This window comes from Danio aesculapii, chromosome 17, assembly GCF_903798145.1.
Source record: "Danio aesculapii chromosome 17, fDanAes4.1, whole genome shotgun sequence".
Classification (NCBI taxonomy): domain Eukaryota; kingdom Metazoa; phylum Chordata; class Actinopteri; order Cypriniformes; family Danionidae; genus Danio; species Danio aesculapii.
In genome coordinates this window covers 32297816-32322757 of record NC_079451.1, presented here as the reverse complement: position 1 = coordinate 32322757, position 24942 = coordinate 32297816, and the positions used below count along the sequence as shown (strand labels likewise).

Sequence of the window (24942 nt, the reverse complement as noted above, 5' to 3'; positions counted from 1 at the left end):
GTGGGTGTAAAACCAGGCTTTTACCTTGCTAATTTAATGTAGCAACTGCAACAGAATCATAAGCTGCATTGAGCAGACATTAAAAAAAGCAACAGATGAGGTGAAAAAACGTGTCTTTTTTTACATTCAAATGCCACTTAATTAATCTGTGTAATTGGTTGGATCCCTGCAGCTTTTGTTCTCTGCATGCAACACTGAGTCCTTTGATCCGCAAGAGTTACTGTCACTCATTTGCTCCATTGGAAAAGCAGCTGCTGTGTGTTTTTGCATGTGTGCGACTCACCACTCAAAGTCATAGAGGGTGCAGATGCAGGGCTCAGCTGAAACGACTCGAGAATACTCCCGACCCAGAGTGCAGCGCGTGCCCGGCTTCCTCTTCATATACACCTGTCTCTCTCCCATCACACACACCTCACCCTGTAATGCAGACATTCACAAACACACACAGTCGTAGGATTTCCTGACAAAATAGAATTTTAGATTTTTTTTAGGCTCAAATGTCCCTTAAGTGTAATATGTGGACTCATTTTCAGCAAGGGACGGCCAAAAAGTTTGTGCAAATACAGTTGAAGTCAAAATGATTAGCTCTCCTGTGAATTTTATTTTCTTTTTCAAATATTTCCTAAATGATCTTTAACAGAGCAAGGAATTTTTCACAGTATTTGCTATAATATTTATTTCTTATTTAATAAAAAAATACTTTATGGTCAATATTATTAGCCCCCTTAAGCAATATTTTTTTTATCGATTGTCTACAGCAGGGGTGCTTAACCCTATTCCTGGAGATCTACCTTCCTGCAGAATTCAGTTGCAACCCATATCAAACACACCTGTCTGTAATTATCAAGTGCTGTTCTGGTCCTAATTATTGGTTCATGTGTGTTTTATCAGGGTTGGAGCTGAACTCTGTAGGAAGGTTGATCTCCAGGAATAGGGTTGAGCATGCTTGGTCTACAGAACAAACCATCGTTATACAATAATTTGGCTAATTACCCTAACTTACCTAATTAACCTAAATAAGTCTTTAAATGTCACTTTAAGCTGTATAGAAGTGTCTTGAAAAATATCTAGTCAAATATTATTTACTGTCATCATGGCAAAGATAAAACAAATCAGTTATTAGAAATGAGTTATTAAAACTATTATGTTTAGAAATGTGTTGAAAAAAATCTTCTTTCTGTTTTGGGCGGCTTATAATTCAGGGGGCTAATAATTCTGACTTCAAATGTATGTAGGGATGCAACGGATATCAGAATCAGAATCAATTTTATTTCCAAGTGTGCTTCACACACACAAGGAATTTGTTTTGGCTACAGAAGCTTCCAGTGTACATAAAGTGACAACACAAAATAAATATGAAAAAAATAATAAAATAAAAATGATAAACATTAAACAGATGCGGTTAGTCAAGAAACCTGGATGTTGAGTTGTATGTACAGATTGTTATAAATATACAGGTTATAAGGTGCTGTGTACAAGTGCGAATGTAGAAAGTATTGCATTGTATATTGATATAAGGTGCTGTGTACAAGTGCGTATGAGAAAGTATTGCACATATTTATTGCACAGTAGGGGAATATTTAACTGTTCATAAGGTAGACAGCCTGAGGAAAGAAACTTTTCCTGTGTCTGGCTGTTTTTGTGCTTGGTGCTCTGAAGCGCCGACCAGACGGTAACAGTTCGAACAGGTAGTGTGCTGGGTGTTGGTGATCCATTGACAGACAGAGCTAGGAACAGAGAGCTTGGCCAGTTTGTACTCAAGCAGTGATGGGACGATGGTGTTAAAGGCAGAACTGAAGTCCACAAACAGAACCCATAGATTTGCGTAAGATTATAGTCTGAAGAATAATCACAGTTTCATGGTTATCACGATAATTATGCATCTATTAATTTCAAAACAATACTAGTTTAGAAAATCACTTCAAAACTTCTTATTTTTTATAGTGTTATTTATTGCTGCTCAGTAACCAGTTAATACAGCACAAAACAATAATAAAAAAACAAACAATAGTCAATTTCTCTATTTTGACTTACAAATAAGTGAATTTTTTTGCCATTTAAACATAATTTTACACTGAAAATAAATCACAGAACAATAAATAAATCAATAAAAATGAGAATGAAAATAAGAATAAATGAAAAAATAGTTTTTGTCTTATGTAAATCTAAGCTAGATCGTAAGATGTATAATGTGAAACATCGCGATGGACGATGTCATCGTGGGCGGCGGTGAATTAATTATTTACGAATAACGAGTTAGTTATTTGTAGCCTACACTTTTATCTACCTGACCCGCATGGTCTTTGTTTTACCCATAACCAAATCATGAATAAATAAAGATAAGTTACATACAAATCACCACCTGTCAATCACTTTTTCCGGACTCTGGCATGAATAGGCAGAGTGATCTGTGTTGTTATAATGGCGTTGACAAACTTGGTTGGTAAAAAAAAGGTGCACAACCAACAAGAACCAACCAACAGAATCTGAAGTTTTTACTAAAATTACTAAGTACAAGCGTGAAAGCGAAAGATTGAAGCAGTGTACTGACAGCTGTGACATGTTACCTGATAGATTCAAAAGACCGAAGAGTCATTAGATAAAGACAAGATTAATTAAATATAATTTTTAACGACTATAGTGAGACGTGATTCAGCAGTACATCCATTGATACATTGATAAACTGTCCAGCGTGCACTGCTCTCTGGGGTTTTGTGCTCAAAGTACCCATTGACTGCTGGAACTCAGACGTGCGCAGACGCTGCAGCGCATAACAGAGTGTGTGTTTGTGTGTGTGGTCACGTGATTTTAGTGGGATAGTGTGGAAGGAGGGCTTTTCAGAAACGCTAGGTGAAACGCCAGTGTGGACGTGGATTGTTTTCGTTCTAAAATGCCATTTTAAAACTAAGACGTATTAGTGGAAACGGGTCCTAAGTGAGTTGCTGCTGTGACAGGAGCGGGGCGGAGGGTCACGATGTCTATCGGCCATCTGCAATAGATGATGGCATCGACTATAGACCCAACCCTAATCTAAGTTACATATTAGCTAAGTTTTTCCCTTTTAAAAAGAACAACGGTAGTAAAGGCTGCTGAACCTCTGTCTGAAAGGCACTTTTGATCAACTATATTACAAAATTGTTTGGTATTTTCCTTTTGTATTTTTTCTCTTAGGAGCAGAAATGTGTATATTCCGTACCATATAAAGTATAAAGCTGAATAGTTAGTTCTTGTCTGCCATTCTTTTAACTAGGTGCGCCAAGTTAAAAGATGTCCAGCTTGAGCAGGCAGTTCTAGACAGGGGTGGTGGTAATATTTCATACTCTCTGCTTTCTTATCTGATTAAAGCACAAAATTGTGTCTTCGACTCACGTTGTTGATGCAGAATCAGAATAACATGATAACAGCTTCTGACAGAATTCTCGCTGACATATTTGAGCTACTGATGTTGATGTTTGGGGTATGACATCTTTACTGGTGAGAAATTTGGCAAACCTTAAAATCTCCTAAAAGTGTTTTTGTGTGTAGACGGTTTACTGATTTGCAGGTAAACACATAAAACACTCGCTGTAACAATCAGATTTTTGATATTCCTCTGCTTATTTTGTGCATGTAAAGGCACTCGGTGACAAGAATTTCTCTATCAAACACACAAATCAACATCTGCTGCAAGGACATGTGATTCCAATACTTTTATTGGGAAATATGGACAACATCAAGACAATGACAAGGAAACAGATGTGCATTTTGTCCTTTTTATGGCCACATCTTGTAATGTTTTGGTTTGTTTAGATTGTCTTTGTTGTGTTCATTTTCGTTCATTTGGAAGTAGACCTAGACCCACTTTTTAAAGGCCTTGGTTCAGTTGTTTTGGTGCATACTAAGATGTAAATAGCTTTAATAAAATGTATTGAGTTATAATTCATTTTAAATAAAGTAAACCTGTAAAATATGAACCATAGACTGTAAAAAATATGGACATTGTATCTGTGACATCACCCATATTTTTTTGAAGAGTGCAAATAAAGCTATAGGTTGGCATGGCCAACTGTCGCCATTTTGTGGGCGCGTCATCGCACTGTCCGGGGTAACCAAAAATGGGCAAAGAGGTGGAGCGTGAGATGAGTTAAAGATTTTCTTTTGGAGAAACGCTTAACACTTCATTACCTGCGACTTGTTTGTGTTCTGACCACATGTGCTTGGTTGTGTACTATATCAATAAAGTGTTTAGACTTTACACTGTTGTAAAACATTGAGCCACTAAAGCATTGTTCTTACAACATTTTTGTATAGGAGGAAATTGCAAATTACTTCCAAATACTTCAAATATAGTCTGTGTTAGTAAATGCAAGGCTATTTATGAAATTCAGGCATAAAACTGTATGACAACGTTTCACATGACTGTTCTGTAGCCTACAGCTAATCAATCGGTCAGATTCTGGAGTGCATTCAAGTTCTAAAGAAAATTATAAATGATCTTAAATAAAACAAATACATTTATAGAGATATGGTGTAAAAGTATATAATTTCACTCACCAAGGAAATTGAGGCCACTTGAATGGTTTGTGAGCACAATTAAGTGCACACAGCATGCCATATCATCTGATAATTGTAGGAAATAATTCCAAAGGGTAATTCACAGTGCAAAGCTACATAAAATAACACAAAAATTCGATATATATGCCGAGTTCAGTGACAAATCAGCTGGAATCAGCTGAGGTGACGTGACAGTAAGCAGCGAAAAAATTCACTCCCTCACAGTTCTCATGAAGGGTAATATTAGCTGTATGCAGCTGTAGAATTGGCCAGTTTACCATTGCAGTCACAGAACATCTGGATTTCCTGGAGCCAGCCCCCAAAGGCGAGTCGATGAATTACAGTTTTAGTTACTTCCGTATTGGCTTCATGAGGGAGAGTGGGAGGTTGCCGCTTGGTGCATACTAAGATTTGAATGGTAGCTTTAACAAAAATATATTAAGTTAAAATTCATTTTAAATAAAGTAAACCTGACATCTTGAAACTATCCCAAAAAGTTTCATCTGGCTAGTAAATGCCTTTTGACTACCATTAGTCCATAACAATTATGTGATACTGTAGCTGTGGCTCTGGATGTAGAAATCTTCTTTAGTTCATTTATTCTGGTCAGTATGTCGAGGTCAGATTTGAGGAAAAACTTGAACACAGCAGGCTCAGCTATAAAGCAGCTCTTTGAAGTTGTAATTCTAACTGAAAGAGACATTGGCACTGTTTTTTTTCATGTTTAATACTTTAAATTGCCCTAAAGTTCCTTTTATTACTTTTTTGGAGTGTTTTTTTCTCATTATGTTCTGGAGGTCTGCTACAATAGGACTACATACACCTGAGGTAAAAAAAAAACTCTTCTCACAATACACACTGCACCATCACTTCTTTTCTCACAATGTCTGAAACAATTTGTTCAAGGATCTGCTCTTTTCTGAAAGTGTACTGTGCTCTGAATGATCCGATGAGCAGTCTGCTGTGATTGGTCAACCAGTTAAAGAAAGCCTGAAATGAATCACTAGTAACAATATCTAGGCTTACTTAGTAGTGTTAGTGTTAGGATGTTAACTAACAGTATTTCACCCTTATTTTTACCTTAAAGCAAAGAATAAAATAAAAGAATCTTTATGTCTAATCTGAATTATAGAAAGCATATCATGCTTGGCAGGAAACTGATTGAACAAGCAATAAACGCTGACTTCTTAAAACCACGAGTGACTCAAGGCTGATGGACAACATGTCACCAATATTACGCGCTAAGATCTGTTGCAAAAATCCATTACGACTCCATTAATTTCCATTCTGCTTGGGCATGTTACCCCGGAGGTGAAAATAATCTCCCTCGCCACCCTAATTACTAGCGAACCCAGTGCCAAAAGAAACTCATGTTGAATGTTGAGTGAGTGAATTAGTGCATTGCCGTTGAGAGGGAACAGTAAGGCGCTACTGAAAAATGTGAGGTGACAACCTTGTTATGGAGGTGCCATGTCTGAAAGTCTCCGTCTGTGCATTTCCGCCCAAACAGGGAGCTGTAGTCAATCTTTATCAGCTGCCAGTCCGAGTGGTAACTAAAGTGCCCGAAGAATCTACAAGGATAGACAGAGAGGTTTGAAAACAACATGAAATCTGTTTACTTTTATTATTTACAGTTGACAAAGTGACTTCTTGGGCCATAAAATCCATAAAGGACTAATAAGAAGGAAGTGTCAGTAAAACAACAGTGCTAATGATCATCATCCAGACATGCAAATGAAAACACTTAATTTGATAATAATGATCCCGGTAGGTGAAGGTTCATTACTGACCCCTTCTGGACCATTGAGATCAGTGTGGCAAAGAAGATGATTCTTACGTAATGATGCGATTTTCAGTCTCTGGAGTCATCAAAACCCCATCGACAAATAAGGGTGTCGACGAAAAGCTGAGTTTGTCCCAATGGCGGCCTTCATCCAGACTAATCCTACACACACACATACACAAATTATATCACTGGCAAAGCACTCTTCTGATTCATATACTGTACTGTGCACATTTGACAAAGACATAAAAATAGAAGATGCATTTGTTCAGTCATCTGAGAATATTTTGCAGATGCACAAAAACAAGTCGTTGCGGAGTCACCGCATTAACATTTAATGTGGGCTGCATCTGCATAATTACATTAAAATCAAATCTAAGATATGCTCGTTGAAAAATAGCAGGACAAAATTATTCACCATACCCCAGTTGTGTTTACATTAGCCTCTAATCATTATTAGTCATGTAAAATGCAGATTAAGTCTCATTATACATTCAGTCTATTTTGCATATCGTTGTGCTTTTGTGTCGTGTCTCTTTATTCTACTTCCTTTCAGTCTTTTGTGTTGTTTATTCTTTTCAGTGTTTTTTTTCTTCGATATTGTTCATTCTAAGAGTGTCTTGTATTTTGAAGGTTCTAGTTGTGTCATTTTCCTTCTATGTTTACATTTACCTATTTGTATGCAAATTTTGAGATATTGCAGAAAATGCTGGATGGAAATGCCAATATGAGCATACATTTAAAAAATGTGTATAAAATGTATGCGCTATATGCTCATAAATTACCACAAAAACACATTTATTGAATAAAATTCTTAATCCGCAACACAAATATATGACTCAGTAGCCAGTAGTGTTCTTCTGCGCATACTGGTAGGCTCAGAAAGCTGTTATCATCCATCCACATGGTTAATCAGCTATAGATCACATATAGCTGCTGGAAGTTAATGATAATTATGTATATTATTTATTAAATGTATCATTAATTGTATTTTATTAATGTCTACCCCTACCCCAACCCTAAACCCAACCGTCACAGTAATGTAAAAACATCTGAATATGGAGTCTTCTCTATGGCCCTGTTTACACTGTCAGGTCTTGATGCCCAATTCTGATTTTTTTTTTACCTGTCCGTTTAGAGGTTCTTTTAATTGTGACCCATATTTGATTAATGTGGTTACACTTGCCATAGAATTTATGACATTGCGCATGTGTAAAGGCGGGTTCTAGCATCTGTGCCACACAAGCCTTGATGGAAGAAATTGTCTTGCTTTTAGCTCTGCGAAATATGCGAAGATCACCCAACTTTAAAATGATTTTGAGGTGGAGGAGGAGGGAAAGGGCCGAATTTGTGGGCACAAGAGGGATCTCTGGACTGGTGGGAGCAAATTGTGGCGACTGACCACTTTCCGCCTCCATGTTTCCTCTGTTGTTGTTATTTACCGCGTCTTCCTTCTACGTCATTAAACCGTAGAGGAGTACCACATTGATACAAGTTAATGATGTACAAAAAGGAATGCCTCAATAAATTCGATCTGCCTGTTTACATGATAGTCGCATTGTCACATATCCGATTTATATCTGATTTTTTTCCACATAAGAAGGAGGTCTGAAACCGATCTCTGAATATCCGAATGCATGCGTTTTTTTTTTCGTGTTTACACGGTCATACAACAGATCCAGTCTGTGTCCAGGGTTTCTGCAGATATCATGATGTCAAATTTGAGACTTTTTAAGACCTTTTTAAGACCATTAAGTATTAAATTTAAGACCTATATTGCAATATCAAAAACACGCATACACATAAAAAGAAAATGCAAAATCACAAAATTAGTGGTAAAATAAATGTATTCAAACTGAACTGTACTAAAGACAGGTTAGATGCACCATTAAACTACAGAAAAACAAACAAACATCTTAAAGCTGGTTTATACTTTCGCCTGGCGCAGCATCGCGCACCTCACTAAACATACCAGGCTTTTATACTTGACAATTAACGCCATAGCGGAGCTCACAGAATTTTTTGAGACTCAGGTGAACAGTATAGTTACTCCGCCAGCCGAAATGATGTCGCGTGCACCAAAGCTAACCTCCGCAAACACAACGATGAAGTCACATTCGCCAAGGACACTGAGTCAATAACAGAAAGCTGATTGGCTATTGCACGTTGACCTCATTTGTAGTTGTAATACCGCAAATTACAATTGGACTAGTGAAATACAGCATAAACATATAGAAAACCCAGCAACAACAACAAAAAAGAATTTAAATGACCTTTAGATGTAGCGTTACATGGACATCGGAAAAAACTGAACACATTGGACACATTTAACTGGCAGTGTAAACGGGGCCTATTAATACAGCTGATTAACCACGATAATTATTTATTTTATTTATTAAATTTCCCATTAATTGTATTTTATTAACGTCTACCCCTACCCTAATCCTAAACCCAACCCAATGTACAAACAGATCTGGATCTGGAGTCTTCTCTATTAGTATAGCTGATTAATCATGTGGATGGTTATGATGGTGGATGATAACAGCCTTCTGAGCCTACCAGTAGGTGCAGAAGGCGCCTACCTACCCATATCTATCAGCTGATATCCATTAAATCCAGTGATAACATTCAAAGCGGATGACTTTGCTTGAACAGATGATGTGATTTGTGTTTAACGAGTGGATCAATCACTTCATGTTATGTCATAAGTAAAAGTCAATCATCAAAATAATTTGCTATAATTATCTCCTAGAATCTTACAAGATTGCGTAATCCAACATCAGACTAACATGAAAACTACTGTAACATGGCTTCACCTATTTAGCAACAACTTTTGTTTGTCTGTGTGATATTTAGTGCCAATTTATGAGGAAGTTACAGTTTTGTTGTCTTTAACTCACTTAATGGTAAAGATTCTTATCTTGTATTATGCCAAATTTCTGACTTTTGGATGGAAGTTAATTTTACAACATGAAATGGAAACAGCCAGTTATTGTTGCATATTTAGAGACCTTGAGTGTTGAATGTTTAAGCTGAACTTATTTTCATAGTCGTATTTTCGAAGTCAACTTGTGTTCTTCAGGACCTTTATTTTGAATTTAAAGCACAGTTTGCCATTTTTTCTTATACTGTACGTTCACTTGCTGATTCTACAGAATTATACATAAATCAACTGGGTTTGCCTTTAATAGCAAAGAAACATCTATCATTTATAGACTTCATACACTGCCCTGTTCAGAAGTTTGGAGTCATTAAGATACTTTTCGGTGTAAAAAAGCAACTACATATTTTATGAAACCTTTTGAGTCTCAAACACTAAAAAAATCCTTATCTTGAAACTATGAGAAACCAACAGAATTCCTCGAAATGCTTCCCCAATTAATTTTCATATTTTTGTTCTTTAGATTGGTGGCTCGGTGGCTCAGTGCACTGTCGCCTCACAGCAAGAAGGTCGCTGGTTTGAGTCCTGGCTTGGCCAGTTGGCATTTCTGTGTGGAGTTTGCATGTTCTCCCCGTGTTCGTGTAGATTTCCTCTGGGTTATCCGGTTTCCCCCAGAGTCCAAAGACTCGCTATATAGGTAAACAGGATGAACTAAATTGGCTGTAGTTTATGTGTGAATGTGAGTGTATGTGTGTTTCTCAGTACAGGGCTCCTGCTAGAAGGGCATCCGTTGCATAAAACATATGCTGGAATAGTTGGAGGTTCATTCCGCTGTGGCAACCTCTGATAAATCAAAGAATAGGGCAAAGGAAAATGAATGAATGAATGTTCTTTAGATTATTCTTTTGCTGACCTCCATTTAAACAGTTGTTGTTATCTTGCCAATATTTATTGTTATTGTTTTGTGTTTTGATCTACACTGTAAAAATGCTGAGTTGCACACAATCGATTTGATTTGGGACAACATGAAGGAATTAAGTTAACTTAATTCAGCTCATGTTAAATAAGTACACTCTCAGAAATAAAGGTACACGAGCTGTCACTGGGGTGGTACTTTTTCAAAAGGTACACTTTTGTACTTAAAGAGTCCATATTGGTACCTCAAAAGTATATATTAGTACCTAAAAATGTAAGAGGTACACTTCTGTACTTTATAGGTACTAAAATGTACCCTTGGGGTAATAAAATGGACCTTTAAGGTCCAAATTTGTACCTTTTGAAAAGGTACCACCCCAGTGACGGCTCGTGTGCCTTTATTTCTGAGAGTGTAGTTTGAACAAAGAACAAATGTAATTTTTTTTTGTGTAATGTTAAGAGCTGGCATCACGGTGGTGCAATGGGTAGCATGATTGCCTCACAGCAAGAAGGTCGCTGGTTCGAGCCCCGGCTGAGCCAGTTGGTGTTTCTGTATAGAGTTTACATACAGTTTATACATTCTCCCCGTGTTCGTATGGGTTTCCTCCAGGTACTAAATTGGTCGTAGTGTATGTGTGTGAATGAGTTTGTATGGGTGTTTCCCAGTGTTGAGTTGGGGCTGGAAGGGCATCCGCTGCATAAAACATATGCTGGATAAGTTGGCGGTTCATTCTACTGTGGCAACCTCTGATTAATAAAGGGACTAAGGTGAAAAGAAAATGAATGAATGTATGAGTGTGAAGAGCAGTTTTACATTTCTTGAGATTTTTATTTATTATTTTTGAGGCCTACAATTTACAACTTTTTCCTGGATAAAGCTTTGAAGAATACTTGTACTTTTAAAAACAAAAATAGCATGTGGTGGGCCTACACATAATATATTAAGCATGTTTTATATGGCTGAAAAAAATCATGAAATATTCTGATATATTATACAATTCTTACTAATAATAAACAATTAACTATGACTTTTTCCTCAATTAATGCCTAATTTGATGATTATTAATAGTTTTATATATATATACTGCGCCACCGTACTGCCCTCATGTAAAATATGTACTTTATAAGGTCAGCTAATATCTTGATAATAGGCAGAAATTGACCTTACACCTCAATGCAGAAGTATGCTCATTTTTGCGATTGTTTTAGAACTTCCGATTCAGTCGCCGATTCAGAGAGATGACTTGGAATTATACATTGCAGAAAACGGTCTGGAAGTCTTGAGCCAAACAGATCCAAATAGCTGTGCCTGCTCATACGCAAAGAACAAGGTGAATAAGCCACTAGTTAATAGTGAAAATTGGTACTTTTGTAATTGTGTTATTAAATGAGAATTTCCTGGACAAGAATGTTGTAATCGCCAGCAGTGTGTTTTCTCTATTGGAAACCACTTCCTACTGAACTACATATCCCAGAAGCCTTTGCACCAATCACTCCTGCCACAGCTAAGAGTCATTTACACACACACACACACACACACACACACACACACACACACACACACACACACACACACACACACACACACACAGCTGAAACTCATTATCATTGATTATTTGGACTATTTAAACCCCTCTGTTCCACACACATGTGCTGAGTATTGTTAAGCTGTTGCTGTCCTTACGTAAGCGGTTTCCTTGTTTCCTAATTCCTGTGTTTATGACTTTGGACTTTTATCGTGTTTTGATTCTTTGCTGCCTGCCCTGAACCTCTCACCTGTTTTTGGATTACGCTTCTGGATTGTCTACTATACTGTTTATGCTGGTTTTTGACCTCTGCTTGTCTGACCATTCTCATAATAAAGCTGCATTTGGATCTTGCCCTGTCTGCATAGCATCCCTACGCAACAAAGAAAGCATCGCCCTGGCGAGTTTATTGGCTAAATTAGGAATATTGCTTTAAATAATTTAGCACATTTAAACAGAAAAAACAGTTACTTAGTGCAATCATTAAATTAAACCTAAAAATCTGAACGTATCAAGATTAAATTGATGAAAAGTGTGATAAATACTGGTCTTTTGAAATTTCTATTCATAAAGAATACCGGAAAAATCTTTTATTACAGTTTCCACAAGCAGCAACTGTTTTCCATTTTTCTTCAGCCCCAAATTGTTTCTGAAAGATCATGTTAAAGCGCTTTCAATAATGTCTCTTGATCATCAATTTACATTTGAAACCTTCACAGACTATAGTAAGCTTTCACGAGTATACAGTTCTATTGTTTCTAACAATCTTATGTCCTTTTTTCATGAAGAAAGGAAAGGGTTTTTGTCACTGAAGATATGGGTCAAACGCATGCGATCTGATGGCTGAACACCCGCACACACACACACACACACACACACACACACACACACACACACACACATTACACTCCTGCTCTAACATCAGCAACCCACAGGAGGATACAAATTATCCTCCGCAGTCTAATTGATCCTGACAACGTTTCAGAGCTTAGCACATCAAAGCCGCATGTGTGACGTGGCAGGAACAACATGTGAACGGAAGCCCACCGAATCCCACCTCTGTTTCAAACCTTAACCCCCCCAACATGAGTATAAAAGCCCTGACAAACACTGGCACCTGCACTACAAAGCCATGACAGGCACTTTCTGCTGAAAGGATTCCAAATGTTTGATATGATAAGACCTATTGCCTGCTGTTTCTATCTGCCAGTCCTCAAATCAAAGCTGATGTTAAAGCATGTGGGAACTTCAAAAATGTAGTCTGAATAAAAAAAAAAACAAAACAAAAAGTTGGAGATGAACTGTAATGAACTCTCTAGTGCTCTTTAGCATATACAGTTGTCAGAATTATTAGCCCTCCTGTGATTTATTTATTTATTTTTTTCCAAATGATGTTTAACAGAGCAAGACATTTTTCACAGTATTTCCTATAATATTTTTTTCTGATGAAGAAAGTCTTATTTGTTTTATTTCAGCTAAAATAAAAGCAGTTTTTAATTTTTAAAAAAACATTTCAAGGTCAATATTATTAACTCCCTTAAGCAATATTGTTTTTTAAGTACCAAACACTGTTATACAATGACTTGCCTAATTACCCTAACTTGCCTAATTAACCTAGTTTACCCTTTATACTGTTTATCTAAACATCTAGTAAAGCAAAGATAAAAGAAATCAGTTATGAGAAATGAGTTATTAAAACTATTATGTTTAGAAATGTGTTGAAAAATTCTCTCCGTTAAACAGAAATTGGGGGAAAAAATACAGGGAGGCAAATAATTCAGGAGGGCTAATTGTACGTATAATTTTTTTGAAGGTTTGCAGAGAGTGAGATTCACTTGTCTGAGACACAACTGAAGCTTGTGTTGAAATCACAGGCCTGTAGCCAGCCGGTGGTTCTTTGTTCTCAAAAAGTGGACCTTTTTGCTGTTGTTCACCTAATTTTTTATTTAATTATGAAATTTAAATGCTGCATTTTAGTGACATTTTAAGCACTTTTTAAAGCTGAATTAGCTTGTTGGGCGGTCATCACAACCACATATTAATAAATACTTATTTTTAAAATACAATTGTATTACATCACATATCATTAAAAAAAAATCAGTTTGTTAAGTCGTGACGTATTGGTCACGTCTGGAATACTCTTTCCGGGTTTAAGCTCGGAAAACTGTTAAAAACAGTTAAAAACTGTAGCCTAATGTCATTTATTAGGACAACAAACTGGCCAGCCAATTCATCTTTCCTCAGACAGAATTTGGGATGCCGAATTTGGCACGGCGTGACTTCCCGTTCTGAAGTCACACCACGCCAAATTCGGCATCCCAAATTCTGTACTGACAGCTAACATAGAATTCTGCTTGGTCTTAAAGCCTTTTTTGATGGGTTATTTTCACAATTTATTATGGAATAGCAGTCAAAATAGGACAAATGAGCTCGTACAAGGGACAAATTCTGAACATTTGTCAATGAGGGGTGGGTCTTTTGAATAATCAATAGATATAGCAAACAAAAACTCTCAGAAGAAAATTCTCAGATAAAATGTTGAATTGCTAAACTGATGGTGACACAAGTAAATTGTGTCAGTACAATTTCAAATATGACACTGATTTCTAATAAACAAGTAGTACATATTTGCTCAATTACATTTTCATACATATTTCAACTTTGGAACAAGCTACCAAACAAAGCTCATTATCACAGTGTTGTTTTGTAGGTTAATTATTCAATTTATTGAATTAGTTGGGTCAATGAATCATTGAACCATTTATAAAACAGTCACTTGCTTTTAAAATCAAATAATTGAATAAATGTCTGCTTCACCAATTAAAACACTTTCTGCCACTTACTGGCATTTCGTTTCATATTTAAAAGTATCTTTTGCAACTTTTTTCATATGATAACAGAACTTTCGGGAGAACTATCCTCAATTGACAATCATTCATTCGTTCATTCATTCATTCATTTTCCTTCAGCTTAGTTGCTTATTTGTAAAGGGTCGCCACAGTGGAATGAACCGCCAATTATTCCGGCATATGTTTATGCAACGGATGCCCTTCCAGCCACAACCCAGTACTAGGAAACACCCATACACTCTCATATTCAAACACACACACTCGTACACTATGGCCAATTTAGTTCATCCAGTTCACCTATAGCGCATGTCTTTGGACTGGGTGGGAAACTGGAGCTTCCAGAGGAAAACCACGCCAACAAGGGGAGAACATGCAAACTCCACACAGAAATACCACCTGCCCAGCTGGGACTCGATCCAGCGACCTTCTTGCTGTGAGGCGACAGTGCTAACCACTGAGCCACCGTGCTGCCTCTCATTTGATATATACATATTTATGCAGACAATATTGTGTCAAAAATATAACTCAATATTGACTTATTTACTGAACTGTTGTACAGAATCAATATCACATTTGCACTTGTGCTATTCAGGACAAAAACAGCCCCTGTGTGATATTGCTCAACTCTATCACATGTTACAAATGTGAGGAAATACTTCAAAAATGCTCCAGTATCTTGAATTAATTAAATCCATTAAAAATTTAAACATAATTTTTCCCCTGTAACCCTTTGATATAATTAATGTGCTAAATTGACAGCCCTAATTTGTTAGTTAATTTTCTCTATCCAGACTAGTCATTTTCTCATTGACAATTTCAAATCACACTACAGTATGTCAAGTCTTGTCTTACAAATACATGTGTTTCTATGAAAAAGTGCATGTTGTCTTACCATAAATACCGTGTGGGTACAGCAGACTGTGTAACAGCTAATAAAGCCCCTCCATGGTCCAAAAACCAGACGCTGTGCTCCTCTTCAAAAATCTAAAGACAGTGTTTACAGTGAGGGGAAATGCAATACAGTGAGCACTCATGCAGGTGTCTCCTAGTGTACCTGTCTCCATGTGTTTCCGGCATCAGAGGAGATAAACATGGCTGTATTGGAGAAGGAAAGCTCTGGTCCAATGTTACCTGGGAAGAAAAATCCTGGATTATTATTAACCATACATTGTTAGATATACAGTTAAAGTCAGAATTATTAGCCCCTCTTTAATTTCTTTTTTCATTTTTAAATATTTCCCAAATTATGTTTAACAGAGCAAGGAAATTTTCACAGTATGTCTGATAATATTTTTTCTTCTGGAGAAAGTCGTATTTGTTTTATTTCATCTAGTATAAAAGCAGTTTTTAATAATAAAAAAAACAAACATTTTAAAGTCAAAATTATTATCCTATAAATTATTTTCGATAGTCTACAGAACAAACTATCGTTATACAATAACTTGCCTAATTACCCTAACCTGCCTAGTTAACCTAATTAACCAAGTTAAACCTTTAAATGTCACTTTAAGCTGTATAGAAGTGTCTTGAAAAATATCTAGTAAAATATTATGTGCTGTCATCATGGCAAAGATTAAACAAATCAATTATTAGAAATGAGTTATTAAAACTATTATGATTATAAATGTGTCTTCTCTCCTTTAAAAAAAATTTGGGAAAAAATAAACAGGGGGCTGATAATTCAGGGGGACTAAAAATTCTGACTTTAGCTGTATATTAGAAGATTGGATGAGGTGATTGAAGTCAGTTCATTAGATTATAACAGAAATTCTGATGCTATAAGAAAACTGAAAACAAAACAGAAGAGAGCAGAACTCTGAAGTCTCGGAGAAAGTCTTAATGCATTCACGTAATTTTGAACATACAAACAAGAACATTTACAGAATTAAAGAGATTTTTACCCTAAAATGAACATTCTGTTAGCGTTTACTCACCCTTCACTTGTTCCAAACTTACAGGTTACTTTATTCTGTTGAACACAAAAGAAGATATTCTTAAAAAAGCTGAACATTTGTAACCATTGACTTCCATAGTATTTGTTTTTCTTGCTATGGATGTCAATGGTTACAGGTTTTCAGCTTTTTTCATAATATCTCAATATTGTGTTCAATAGAAGAAAGAAACTTATAAGGTTTTTAACCGCTCAAGGGTAAGTAAATGATGATGACATAATGTTAATTTTGGGGAATTATCCATTTAAAGACTTATACAGAATCAAAAGTTAGAACAAGTAAATTATAAATGTTAATACACGTTTTTTTTTTTTTTAACTGAGGTTATATGAGCCATACATGTCTTTCAAAGCTAAAGCAGAGATTTTCAAACTCCTTAATTTAAAGGCTCTAAAATAAATACAAGTTTTTATTCATTCATTCATTCATTTTTCTTCGGCTTAGTCTCTATTTCAGACGTCACCACAGCGGAATAAACCGCCAACTATTCCAGCATATGTTTTACGCAGCGGATGCCCTTCCAGCCGCAACCCAGAACTGGGAAACACCCATACACTCATTCACACACACTCATACTCTACGACCAGTTTAGTTTCTGCAATTCACCTATCTGCTTGTTAAATGGACGTCACGCGAAGAGGCTTCCGGGTCCTAGCGCTTTGTCAAACTGTATGGGGAGACTCATCAAATGGTAATAATACACGTTTACAAAGCAATATAATACGAAAATCACGATCACAATATATATGTCCATGCCTAATATCAGATGGCAAGAAAGTGATAATTTTTTTATTATTTGTTAAAATTTTGGTATTTATGATGCAGCAAGTCCAGATACTGTTGTGTACACTATGATTGCATATGAAATTCACTTTAATGTGTAATATGACTAAAAAAGTGGTCATAAATGAATATTTTCTCAATTCAATGAGTAGCGGCTTGGACCCGGAAACAGTATTCCATACGTCATCGCTACATCATGACTTAACAAGCGGATAGCGTATGTTTTTGGACAGTGGGGGAAACCGAAGCACCCAGAGGAAACCCAAGCAGACAAGGACAGAACATGCAAACTCCACACGGAAATGCCAACTGGTCCAGCCGGGACTCGAACCAGCAACCTTCTTGCTGTGAGGCGACAATGATAACCGCTGAGCCACTGTGCCGCCCCTATAAAAACTTTCCAAAATGTAAAAATTAAAGGTTTTTTTAAAGTCATTATGACGAAGCAAAAATGTAAATTGTATTAATGTAGTAAAATTAATTTTATTTATGTAATAAAAACAATACATTGCATTTTTAAAATAATGTTTACAGCAAATGTGAGAGAAACCCTATTTTTTTAAGCATATGCATAGTTTCATTCATTCATTCATTCATTTTCTTGTCGGCTTAGTCCCTTTATTAATCCGGGGTCGCCACAGCGGAATGAACCGCCAACTTATCCAGCACGTTTTTTACGCAGTGGATGCCCTTCCACATATGCATAGTTTCTTTCTCTTAAAAAAAAATGTTTTATTAGTACAAAAATGACAGAATAATAACTAGTAATCTCCTAATTTCTGACCAGTCTTTAATAAATTTTGTAAATGTCAAAAATCATTATGTATTTCATTAATATCTTAAGTGATACATTTTTTTTTTTAAATGCAACTTTTTCTTAAATATGTTGTGCCCCCCTGGGGGTGTCTGGACACCAGCCTGAAAGCCGCTGATCTATGAGATTAGCTGAAGTCATTTAGATTTACTCGACTGTGTAGTTACATTTTGCCAATGCACAACAGTAGAGTAGTAAATGCATACTGTATTTTATATGATTTCCCCTATGAATTCCTGGTAAACATTGTCTGCTGGGGTTAATGTCAGATGGGTTTGAGTGCCCTCAAAAACCACAATCATCATGACACCTGATGAAGAATGTTTGGTAAAGCTGCCTGCAGTGACAAAAAACATATTTTTCAAATCCCATATTTATACACTCCGAGCATGGGAAAGTGATTGCGGAACAGCTGTCGGACATGACAGGCAATTATGAATGTGGAAGACACCGGTCATATTTTCTGCGTGCTCTGCATGGCTAACTTTTTGAGCGTGCATCTATCTAGACTCATGCAGGAAGCTATTTGAGCTTGAGTTTTGAAGATAACTTTATAATGAGTCTGACAAGCAAAAGAACAGTGTGAAATGAGTTTTTCCTCCAATCGTGCCAAACTCTGATGCTGAAAAGCAGAAGGATGTAGCAACTTGAAAGCCATGATGTGGCTACCCAAATTCCATCTGCATTTAAAAGCATGCACGTTTGCACTGTAATTTATCAGAGACTCCTGAGGGAACGCACTCGAGATGCCAAGCATAAAAACAAATAAAGAAAGTGGCACAGTTACACACACCTGTGGCCACTATAATCCCTGGAGCGGATTGTTTGGTGGAGATAGTGTCAGGTGTGTAGGGGTTTTCAGACATCTGCAGGTGAAGGTGCAGGGAGCACGACGGCTGGAAATCAGAACATTACACAGTATTAACTCATATTTCAATGCATTTACATTGATCTCCATAATCTCCCCTGCATCAACAGACTGGAGCATCTGCTTTCAAAAGCCGTGCAAATTAATCCGTTTCGGATTCTGTCCATATTTTTAGTATCCCTTACAATTAGCGTGACCCAGTTCTTTTTCTGAAAACCAACAAATATCAAATAGTCGATTTCAGAGCTTTAAGAATTCATAATGTAATTACGCCAATTAGAATTCAGCATCAAGTCACCATGTCAAAAATCAGTGCAGTTAAACAAACGCAATCAACCACCTAGTGATTCAAGACTAATTACGTATGCAAGCAAGCGGTAAACTTGTTCTCACAAGGCGACAAGCTTTTGAATTCTTGTACTAGCGGTTGTTTAAAGTTAGTAATAAGTCCCAAAATACCCAAACCACAAGGACTGAGGGGAAAAAAAACTTTCATCTTGTCTTTCTAAAGAATCACAACACATGTGCAAACACAGAAGCCACTGTCTTTTGGTGCAGCGGGGAAAAAAGTAATTAAGATTTTCCGAGATTTACCGATAAATGAACTCCAGTTGTTCAATGTGTGTCTTAATTGAAATCACCATTCTTCCAGAACAGTGTAAAACATCAGTGAAAGTCATTACAAAGATACAGAGCAGGTAGTGTGTCTTAATCAAACCATCAGAAAGCACTGAATTTAGAGCTATTGTGTTAGGAAATCCCCTCTGCAGAGCTGCACTGTAAAACGTGTGAAAGGGGAAACTGTGTCAACACTGTAATGTCTTGTTTTCATCTCACTAGTCAAGTAGGTGTGTGTGTCTGTGTGTGTGAGAGAGTATAATGTAATGGATATAGGGGGTGTGTATTATGGGGTTATTATTTTTAATGAAAGTGGGCATGTTACTGTATTTAGTATAATCATTATTAATGGTCTTATGTTAAATGGTATTTCCCCTATTATTAAGTTGGTTATTTATGACTTTTTGGCAGTGTCTTCATGACTGGTCAAAAATGGTCTCACCAGGTTACAGTTGACATCATGTCCTGTAGTGTCTTTGGCTGGAGGCTGTAGTAAACTCCATGTCTGGCCTTTGTTGTAGGTGATATATGTTCTCATCTGTGCGTCTTCTTTCTTATTGGCTATTATCATCCCACTAATTCCTGAAACCTACAGAACAGGAAACAATGTTCTGAACCAAAATATTTGGATTTTTAATAATGTACAAATTAAAGCTGCATGATATTGAAAAAATGTGACATTACAATATTTTGTTTGTTTTGCTGCAATTTATATTGCGATATGAATACACTTTCACCAGATAACTTATGTAGCTCTATTTGTAAAGAATTCATTTATTTAGACTGATTGGTATTATTTTGGAAGATTATGGGGATTATTCTGGATTTTTATTGGGAAGATAGAAGTGAAATATTTTACATCACAGTTTTAAGGTACAGAAATTGAATAATCAATATATCAATATAAAATAACGCCATATAGTGTTCATTGTATGAAAAATTCAATAAATACATCTTAATTAGAGTTACATACAGTACAATTTCATGTGCCTGAATACTTTAAACTCTTCTGCCTGAATGCAAATGATCAACTTTCACTCCATTATGGTTAAACTCTTCAGTGAGTCCAGAAATCTTCTGTGTTATACGAACTGTGACTCCCGGTAGACTAAAATCCCAACGTAAACTCAATATTGACTATTGCTGATGTGCACATTGCGATTTCGATGCTGAAACGATATATTGTGCAGCCCTAGTACAAATACTATAGGTTGTATCAACCAAAATGGTTTTGTCAATATTTAAGCCAAATTCCTGTTGTAACAACATAACATTGTTGAATGGCTGTAATTGCTCACTTCATCCCCAGAAACATTTAATACATAAAATATTGGTAGCAGTTTTGGACTGGACTACTTTTATATAAAAAAAAATATTCCATTAAAGGTGCAGTATGTAAGTTTGACACCCAGTGGTTGAACTAGGTATTACATTCCTGGATCAAAACAAACACAAGCACAGGTTGCCAGATTGAGGACCAACAGGAGTGTGCCTGACCATCTAACCTAAAAGCTGATTTAAGTCGTGTTCTAAATAAAAGCAACGACACGCAATAGAAGCAATATTTTCCATATTAAAAGGAGTTTTTGTTCTAACCAACTCCTCGAATTTATACATTAGAAACGGCTTCTATTTCTTGCTGCTGATAACAGAAAACTGAAAATGATCACCTCAGGTACAGCTCATGTGCTTTATTCAGTGTTAAATGCTAACAATGTGAGTTTGAATGTCATTTTACATGACATTTATTCCCATACTACTGAAAGCAGCAGCAGATAGTTCACCTCAGATCTTGATTATGAAATAAACCGTTTGAACTTTAGAACTGTGACTCCAAACCAACACATATCAGTGATTCAGCATGTACATTTAATAATGTTGAAGAGGTTTAATATGTATTAATTAGATTATAAACCTTACCATTTTGCGAGTGAGTGCATATTCTGTTCTTCTGAATGGCTGTATTTAAATTTCTGTTGTGTTTCGTTTGGTGCAAACAGACAAATTGCTTATCACTGCAAATCTCGTCACGCAGCATATTGTTAGGACACACGAATACAACGTAACCTGCTCACCTAATGTTTACTTTCATAATATTTATATTATTTGCTAATTAATAACCTCATGTGGAACTGAATCTGCTTCTCATTTCGGAGTCTGCTACTGGTCTGCTAGGTCGCATTTCAGTCACGGACACATGCTTTGAGAGCCTTTCTAAATTAATGAATGAAATATGTGGTTTTCCAACAAGGCAACCTGAGGTGCTGAAATATAATTGGCTAAACTGACAGCGGGCAGGTTAAAAGAACCAAAACAAAGACAGCATTCCGGCACGGAAAACACATTTTCAAAGCTGAATATTTGACTTCAGCATTGTTTTTCAGATAAACAAGAATGTTTACTTAGCTTGTTTCTTAAATATCTGCAAACATATTATGAGTTTTTTTGGCTTTAGAAGAGTCAAAAACTTACATACAGCACTTTTAAACTAATATTTCAAATATATTATCCTTGTGTATGTATTACAGATAACTAGTGTTACAGATACTAGTTTGTGTTCTTTGGTTGTAAGGACGAGAGGATATCAGGTTGTATATTATTGCAGAAACATTCATTTCTCTTTGCATTTCTGCTTACACTTCAGTTTCAGGATATTTTCGGTTGCTCTCATTATCAGATTTTTCTTCTTCTCTTTGTATTCATAATGTTTAATGGTAGAACTTCAAACACAGCTGTTTTATGCTGCATTGCACTGTACCCTGTTCTACTTTTCACGTATTTCTGGAGAAAGCCTTGCTAATTATCAAAGTTTTCCTAATTGCACAGAACGAATCAATGGTGCTCATATTCTTAAGCTTAAATCAGGTTACGCAGTGAAAACGGCAGACCTTGTAGACATCCACGATGAGGTTTCCTGCGAGGCCGCGGGATGTTCTGAGGTTTGGGAGCGAGCGGGTGAAGTAGACACCAGGTGTGTCAGAGATGTACAGACTGTAGGTGTCATTTTCGTTCCACTCCTGCACGGCTGCCAACACTTGGCCCTCATCTGTACTGACAATGTGCATGTCCTGTATGGAGAACAGCTGTTAGAGCCACATACATCTCATCTGACAACCTATTTGTGACAGCTCCTGCTGCGTCATGTATCTTACTTTGGGCAGACAGTATTTAGGGAGCTGTATGGTCCTAAAGGGCCCTCGTTGATAGGACACAAAGTATGTAGTTCTTCCTGCTGTAGTTAGCTGAGACACACAAGCAGACACACACACGAAACCGTCAGAGAAAGCACTTACAAGTACTTACAACAGATCAGCACTTCACCCCAGTCAGGACTAATATTTGCCTGTCTATCATAGAAGACACGTCCTATTGCTCCTGTTTTGGTGTTTTCAGCTTGCTTCACAATATTTCAGCAAACTATTTCTACAAGTACTGCGAGTGTTTGGGAAAGCAGTGTCTGGCATTCACACAATTTCTAACATTTTTGCAGAATATTATGGCATTTCACTAGATTTATGATGGCACACAACTGTAAACCTGTTCTCACAGAAACGGCAGTTTTCTGTCAAAATAAAACCAGAGTGTTACTGTTGACAGTGAAGATATTATCGTCTATTTTTTTACACTAGTAATAAAAGAATTGACATATAAAGTAAAAATATTTAATATCTAATAACATAAATATAATAGTTTTAAGGGCTGTCTTCTAATCATCAACTAAACTAATATCTTGGCAGAGTAACTATACATTGGACAAAACTCCCCAGGAAGTGGCAAAGTGATGCACACAGCAGGTCTGGCTGATCCACATCCGAATGTTGGTAAGAATGTCTTGGATCATTTTGAAAGGGTGCAGTTGTAAGGGTGGCTAAATCTCTCCATAATATCAGACCCTGAGAACTGTTATGGAATTTCATGAGACAAGACCACAAGAATTGCTATGCAATTAAACAATAAACTTTCTAGTCTGAGTAGCAGACCTGCAAAAGAAAAAAAATAAATTGACAGTAAAGTCAGACGGATAAACAGAGAAGTAGAAAGTTTCAGGAACTACGTCATATCATTAATATCATTCAATATTTTTAAACTAATTATTTGTATTATTTTTTTTATTAATTATTATAATGATTATAAGGATTTTTATAACCATTCAAGATTTTTTTTTAAATCAAACCTTGATGCATCACTTGCTTTTGTTCATATCTCGGACACTTTTACCTATTAAAGTTTATTAAAATATTAATAACAAGAGAACATGGGTTACTCTACAAATATATTTTTATTATGGCAAGTGCAAAAGCACTTACACTTGCTATAAAAATAAAGATGTTTTTTTAGTTTTAGATTTAGCCTGCTCCACAATTTACATGTTATTGTCTGGCTAGTGTCCTATCATGCTAAAAAGGCTATAATGGTCCAACATTCCTGACCATTATCACCAATAAAGCCTAGAAAAACAGGGCATCAGTATATTGTAAACCGACAGGTTCAAGTATTCCTTTCCAGTTATCAAAGAAATAATTTGTTTCTTTAATATAGTTTTGTAACTGTTATTTTTTTTTTATTTAAAATTGTAATATATACATCAGTGTAAAACCTATGACTGGTGGAAAAACATATGCTGTAATTGTGTACCTGGATCTCCACTTTTGCCATGGCCTCTTTTGGCTTTAACAAACTTATCCCTCAGGTTTTTCCAAAATTTTAAAACAAAAAATTTCCCACTTTCCCACTGCTGTTGCAATTTCTAGCCAAGAATTATTGATTATCTGGTTAGCTACAAAGGTGTCTGTACAGGCGTACCCGTTTCAGGCAGAATCTCTTAAAAGTGATTCATCTTCAACTCAAATCAAACGCGGCGCCGCGTGCACTGTGCGCTCAACTCTCAAAAAAAAGCATGCGTTCCACCAGCCGAAATCATGTCTCGCGCACCCAAAGTGAACCTCTGCAAACACCGCGATGACGTCACATTCGCTGCACGCACTCAAGCAACTAGCAGACGCGTCGAGTATAAACCAGGCTTTACCCATCATGTGCCCCCCCTCTCTGCCACCGTATTCACTTCTTCACTCAGAGCTCAGGTCACTGACATTCCACACCGAATCTTCATCCTCCTCATATGATGTATCTTGTCAATCTATAACTTTAACTTGTCGTGTTTAGTATCATTTTAAATGTCTCTGTGTGATTGGTAAATGGTCTCAATTTTGCAGTAGTCACTAACTATGATAACTATTGTCTGAGTTTGGGAAAAGTCTGAACTTTTTACTCTAGGTGGTGATTAATATTTAGGTTAACATATGACCAGACAGATGTCTGGGTGGAGCTTTTATTATCTTTAATTTATGGTTCTTTGTTCTGTGTTGAGTATTTAAGGGAAAGGTGTAAAATATGATTGGGATCTTGTAGCCAAGACACCC

General features: G+C 36.4%; 1 protein-coding gene across 1 annotated transcript in view; it reads right to left on the bottom strand.

Annotated features, from left to right (window-relative positions):
- The window catches only part of sorcs3b (sortilin related VPS10 domain containing receptor 3b), a 122584-nt gene that overhangs the window by 26131 nt on the left and 71511 nt on the right, over positions 1-24942 (bottom strand). Inside the window, exons 8-16 of the mRNA XM_056477327.1 lie at positions 22675-22764; positions 22411-22590; positions 19965-20111; positions 18830-18932; positions 15542-15618; positions 15380-15471; positions 6371-6478; positions 5987-6104; positions 284-417 (exon numbers count right to left, since the gene is read on the bottom strand). Coding sequence (XP_056333302.1) covers positions 284-417; positions 5987-6104; positions 6371-6478; positions 15380-15471; positions 15542-15618; positions 18830-18932; positions 19965-20111; positions 22411-22590; positions 22675-22764 — 1049 coding nt within the window. The remainder of the gene's footprint in view (positions 1-283; positions 418-5986; positions 6105-6370; positions 6479-15379; positions 15472-15541; positions 15619-18829; positions 18933-19964; positions 20112-22410; positions 22591-22674; positions 22765-24942) is intronic.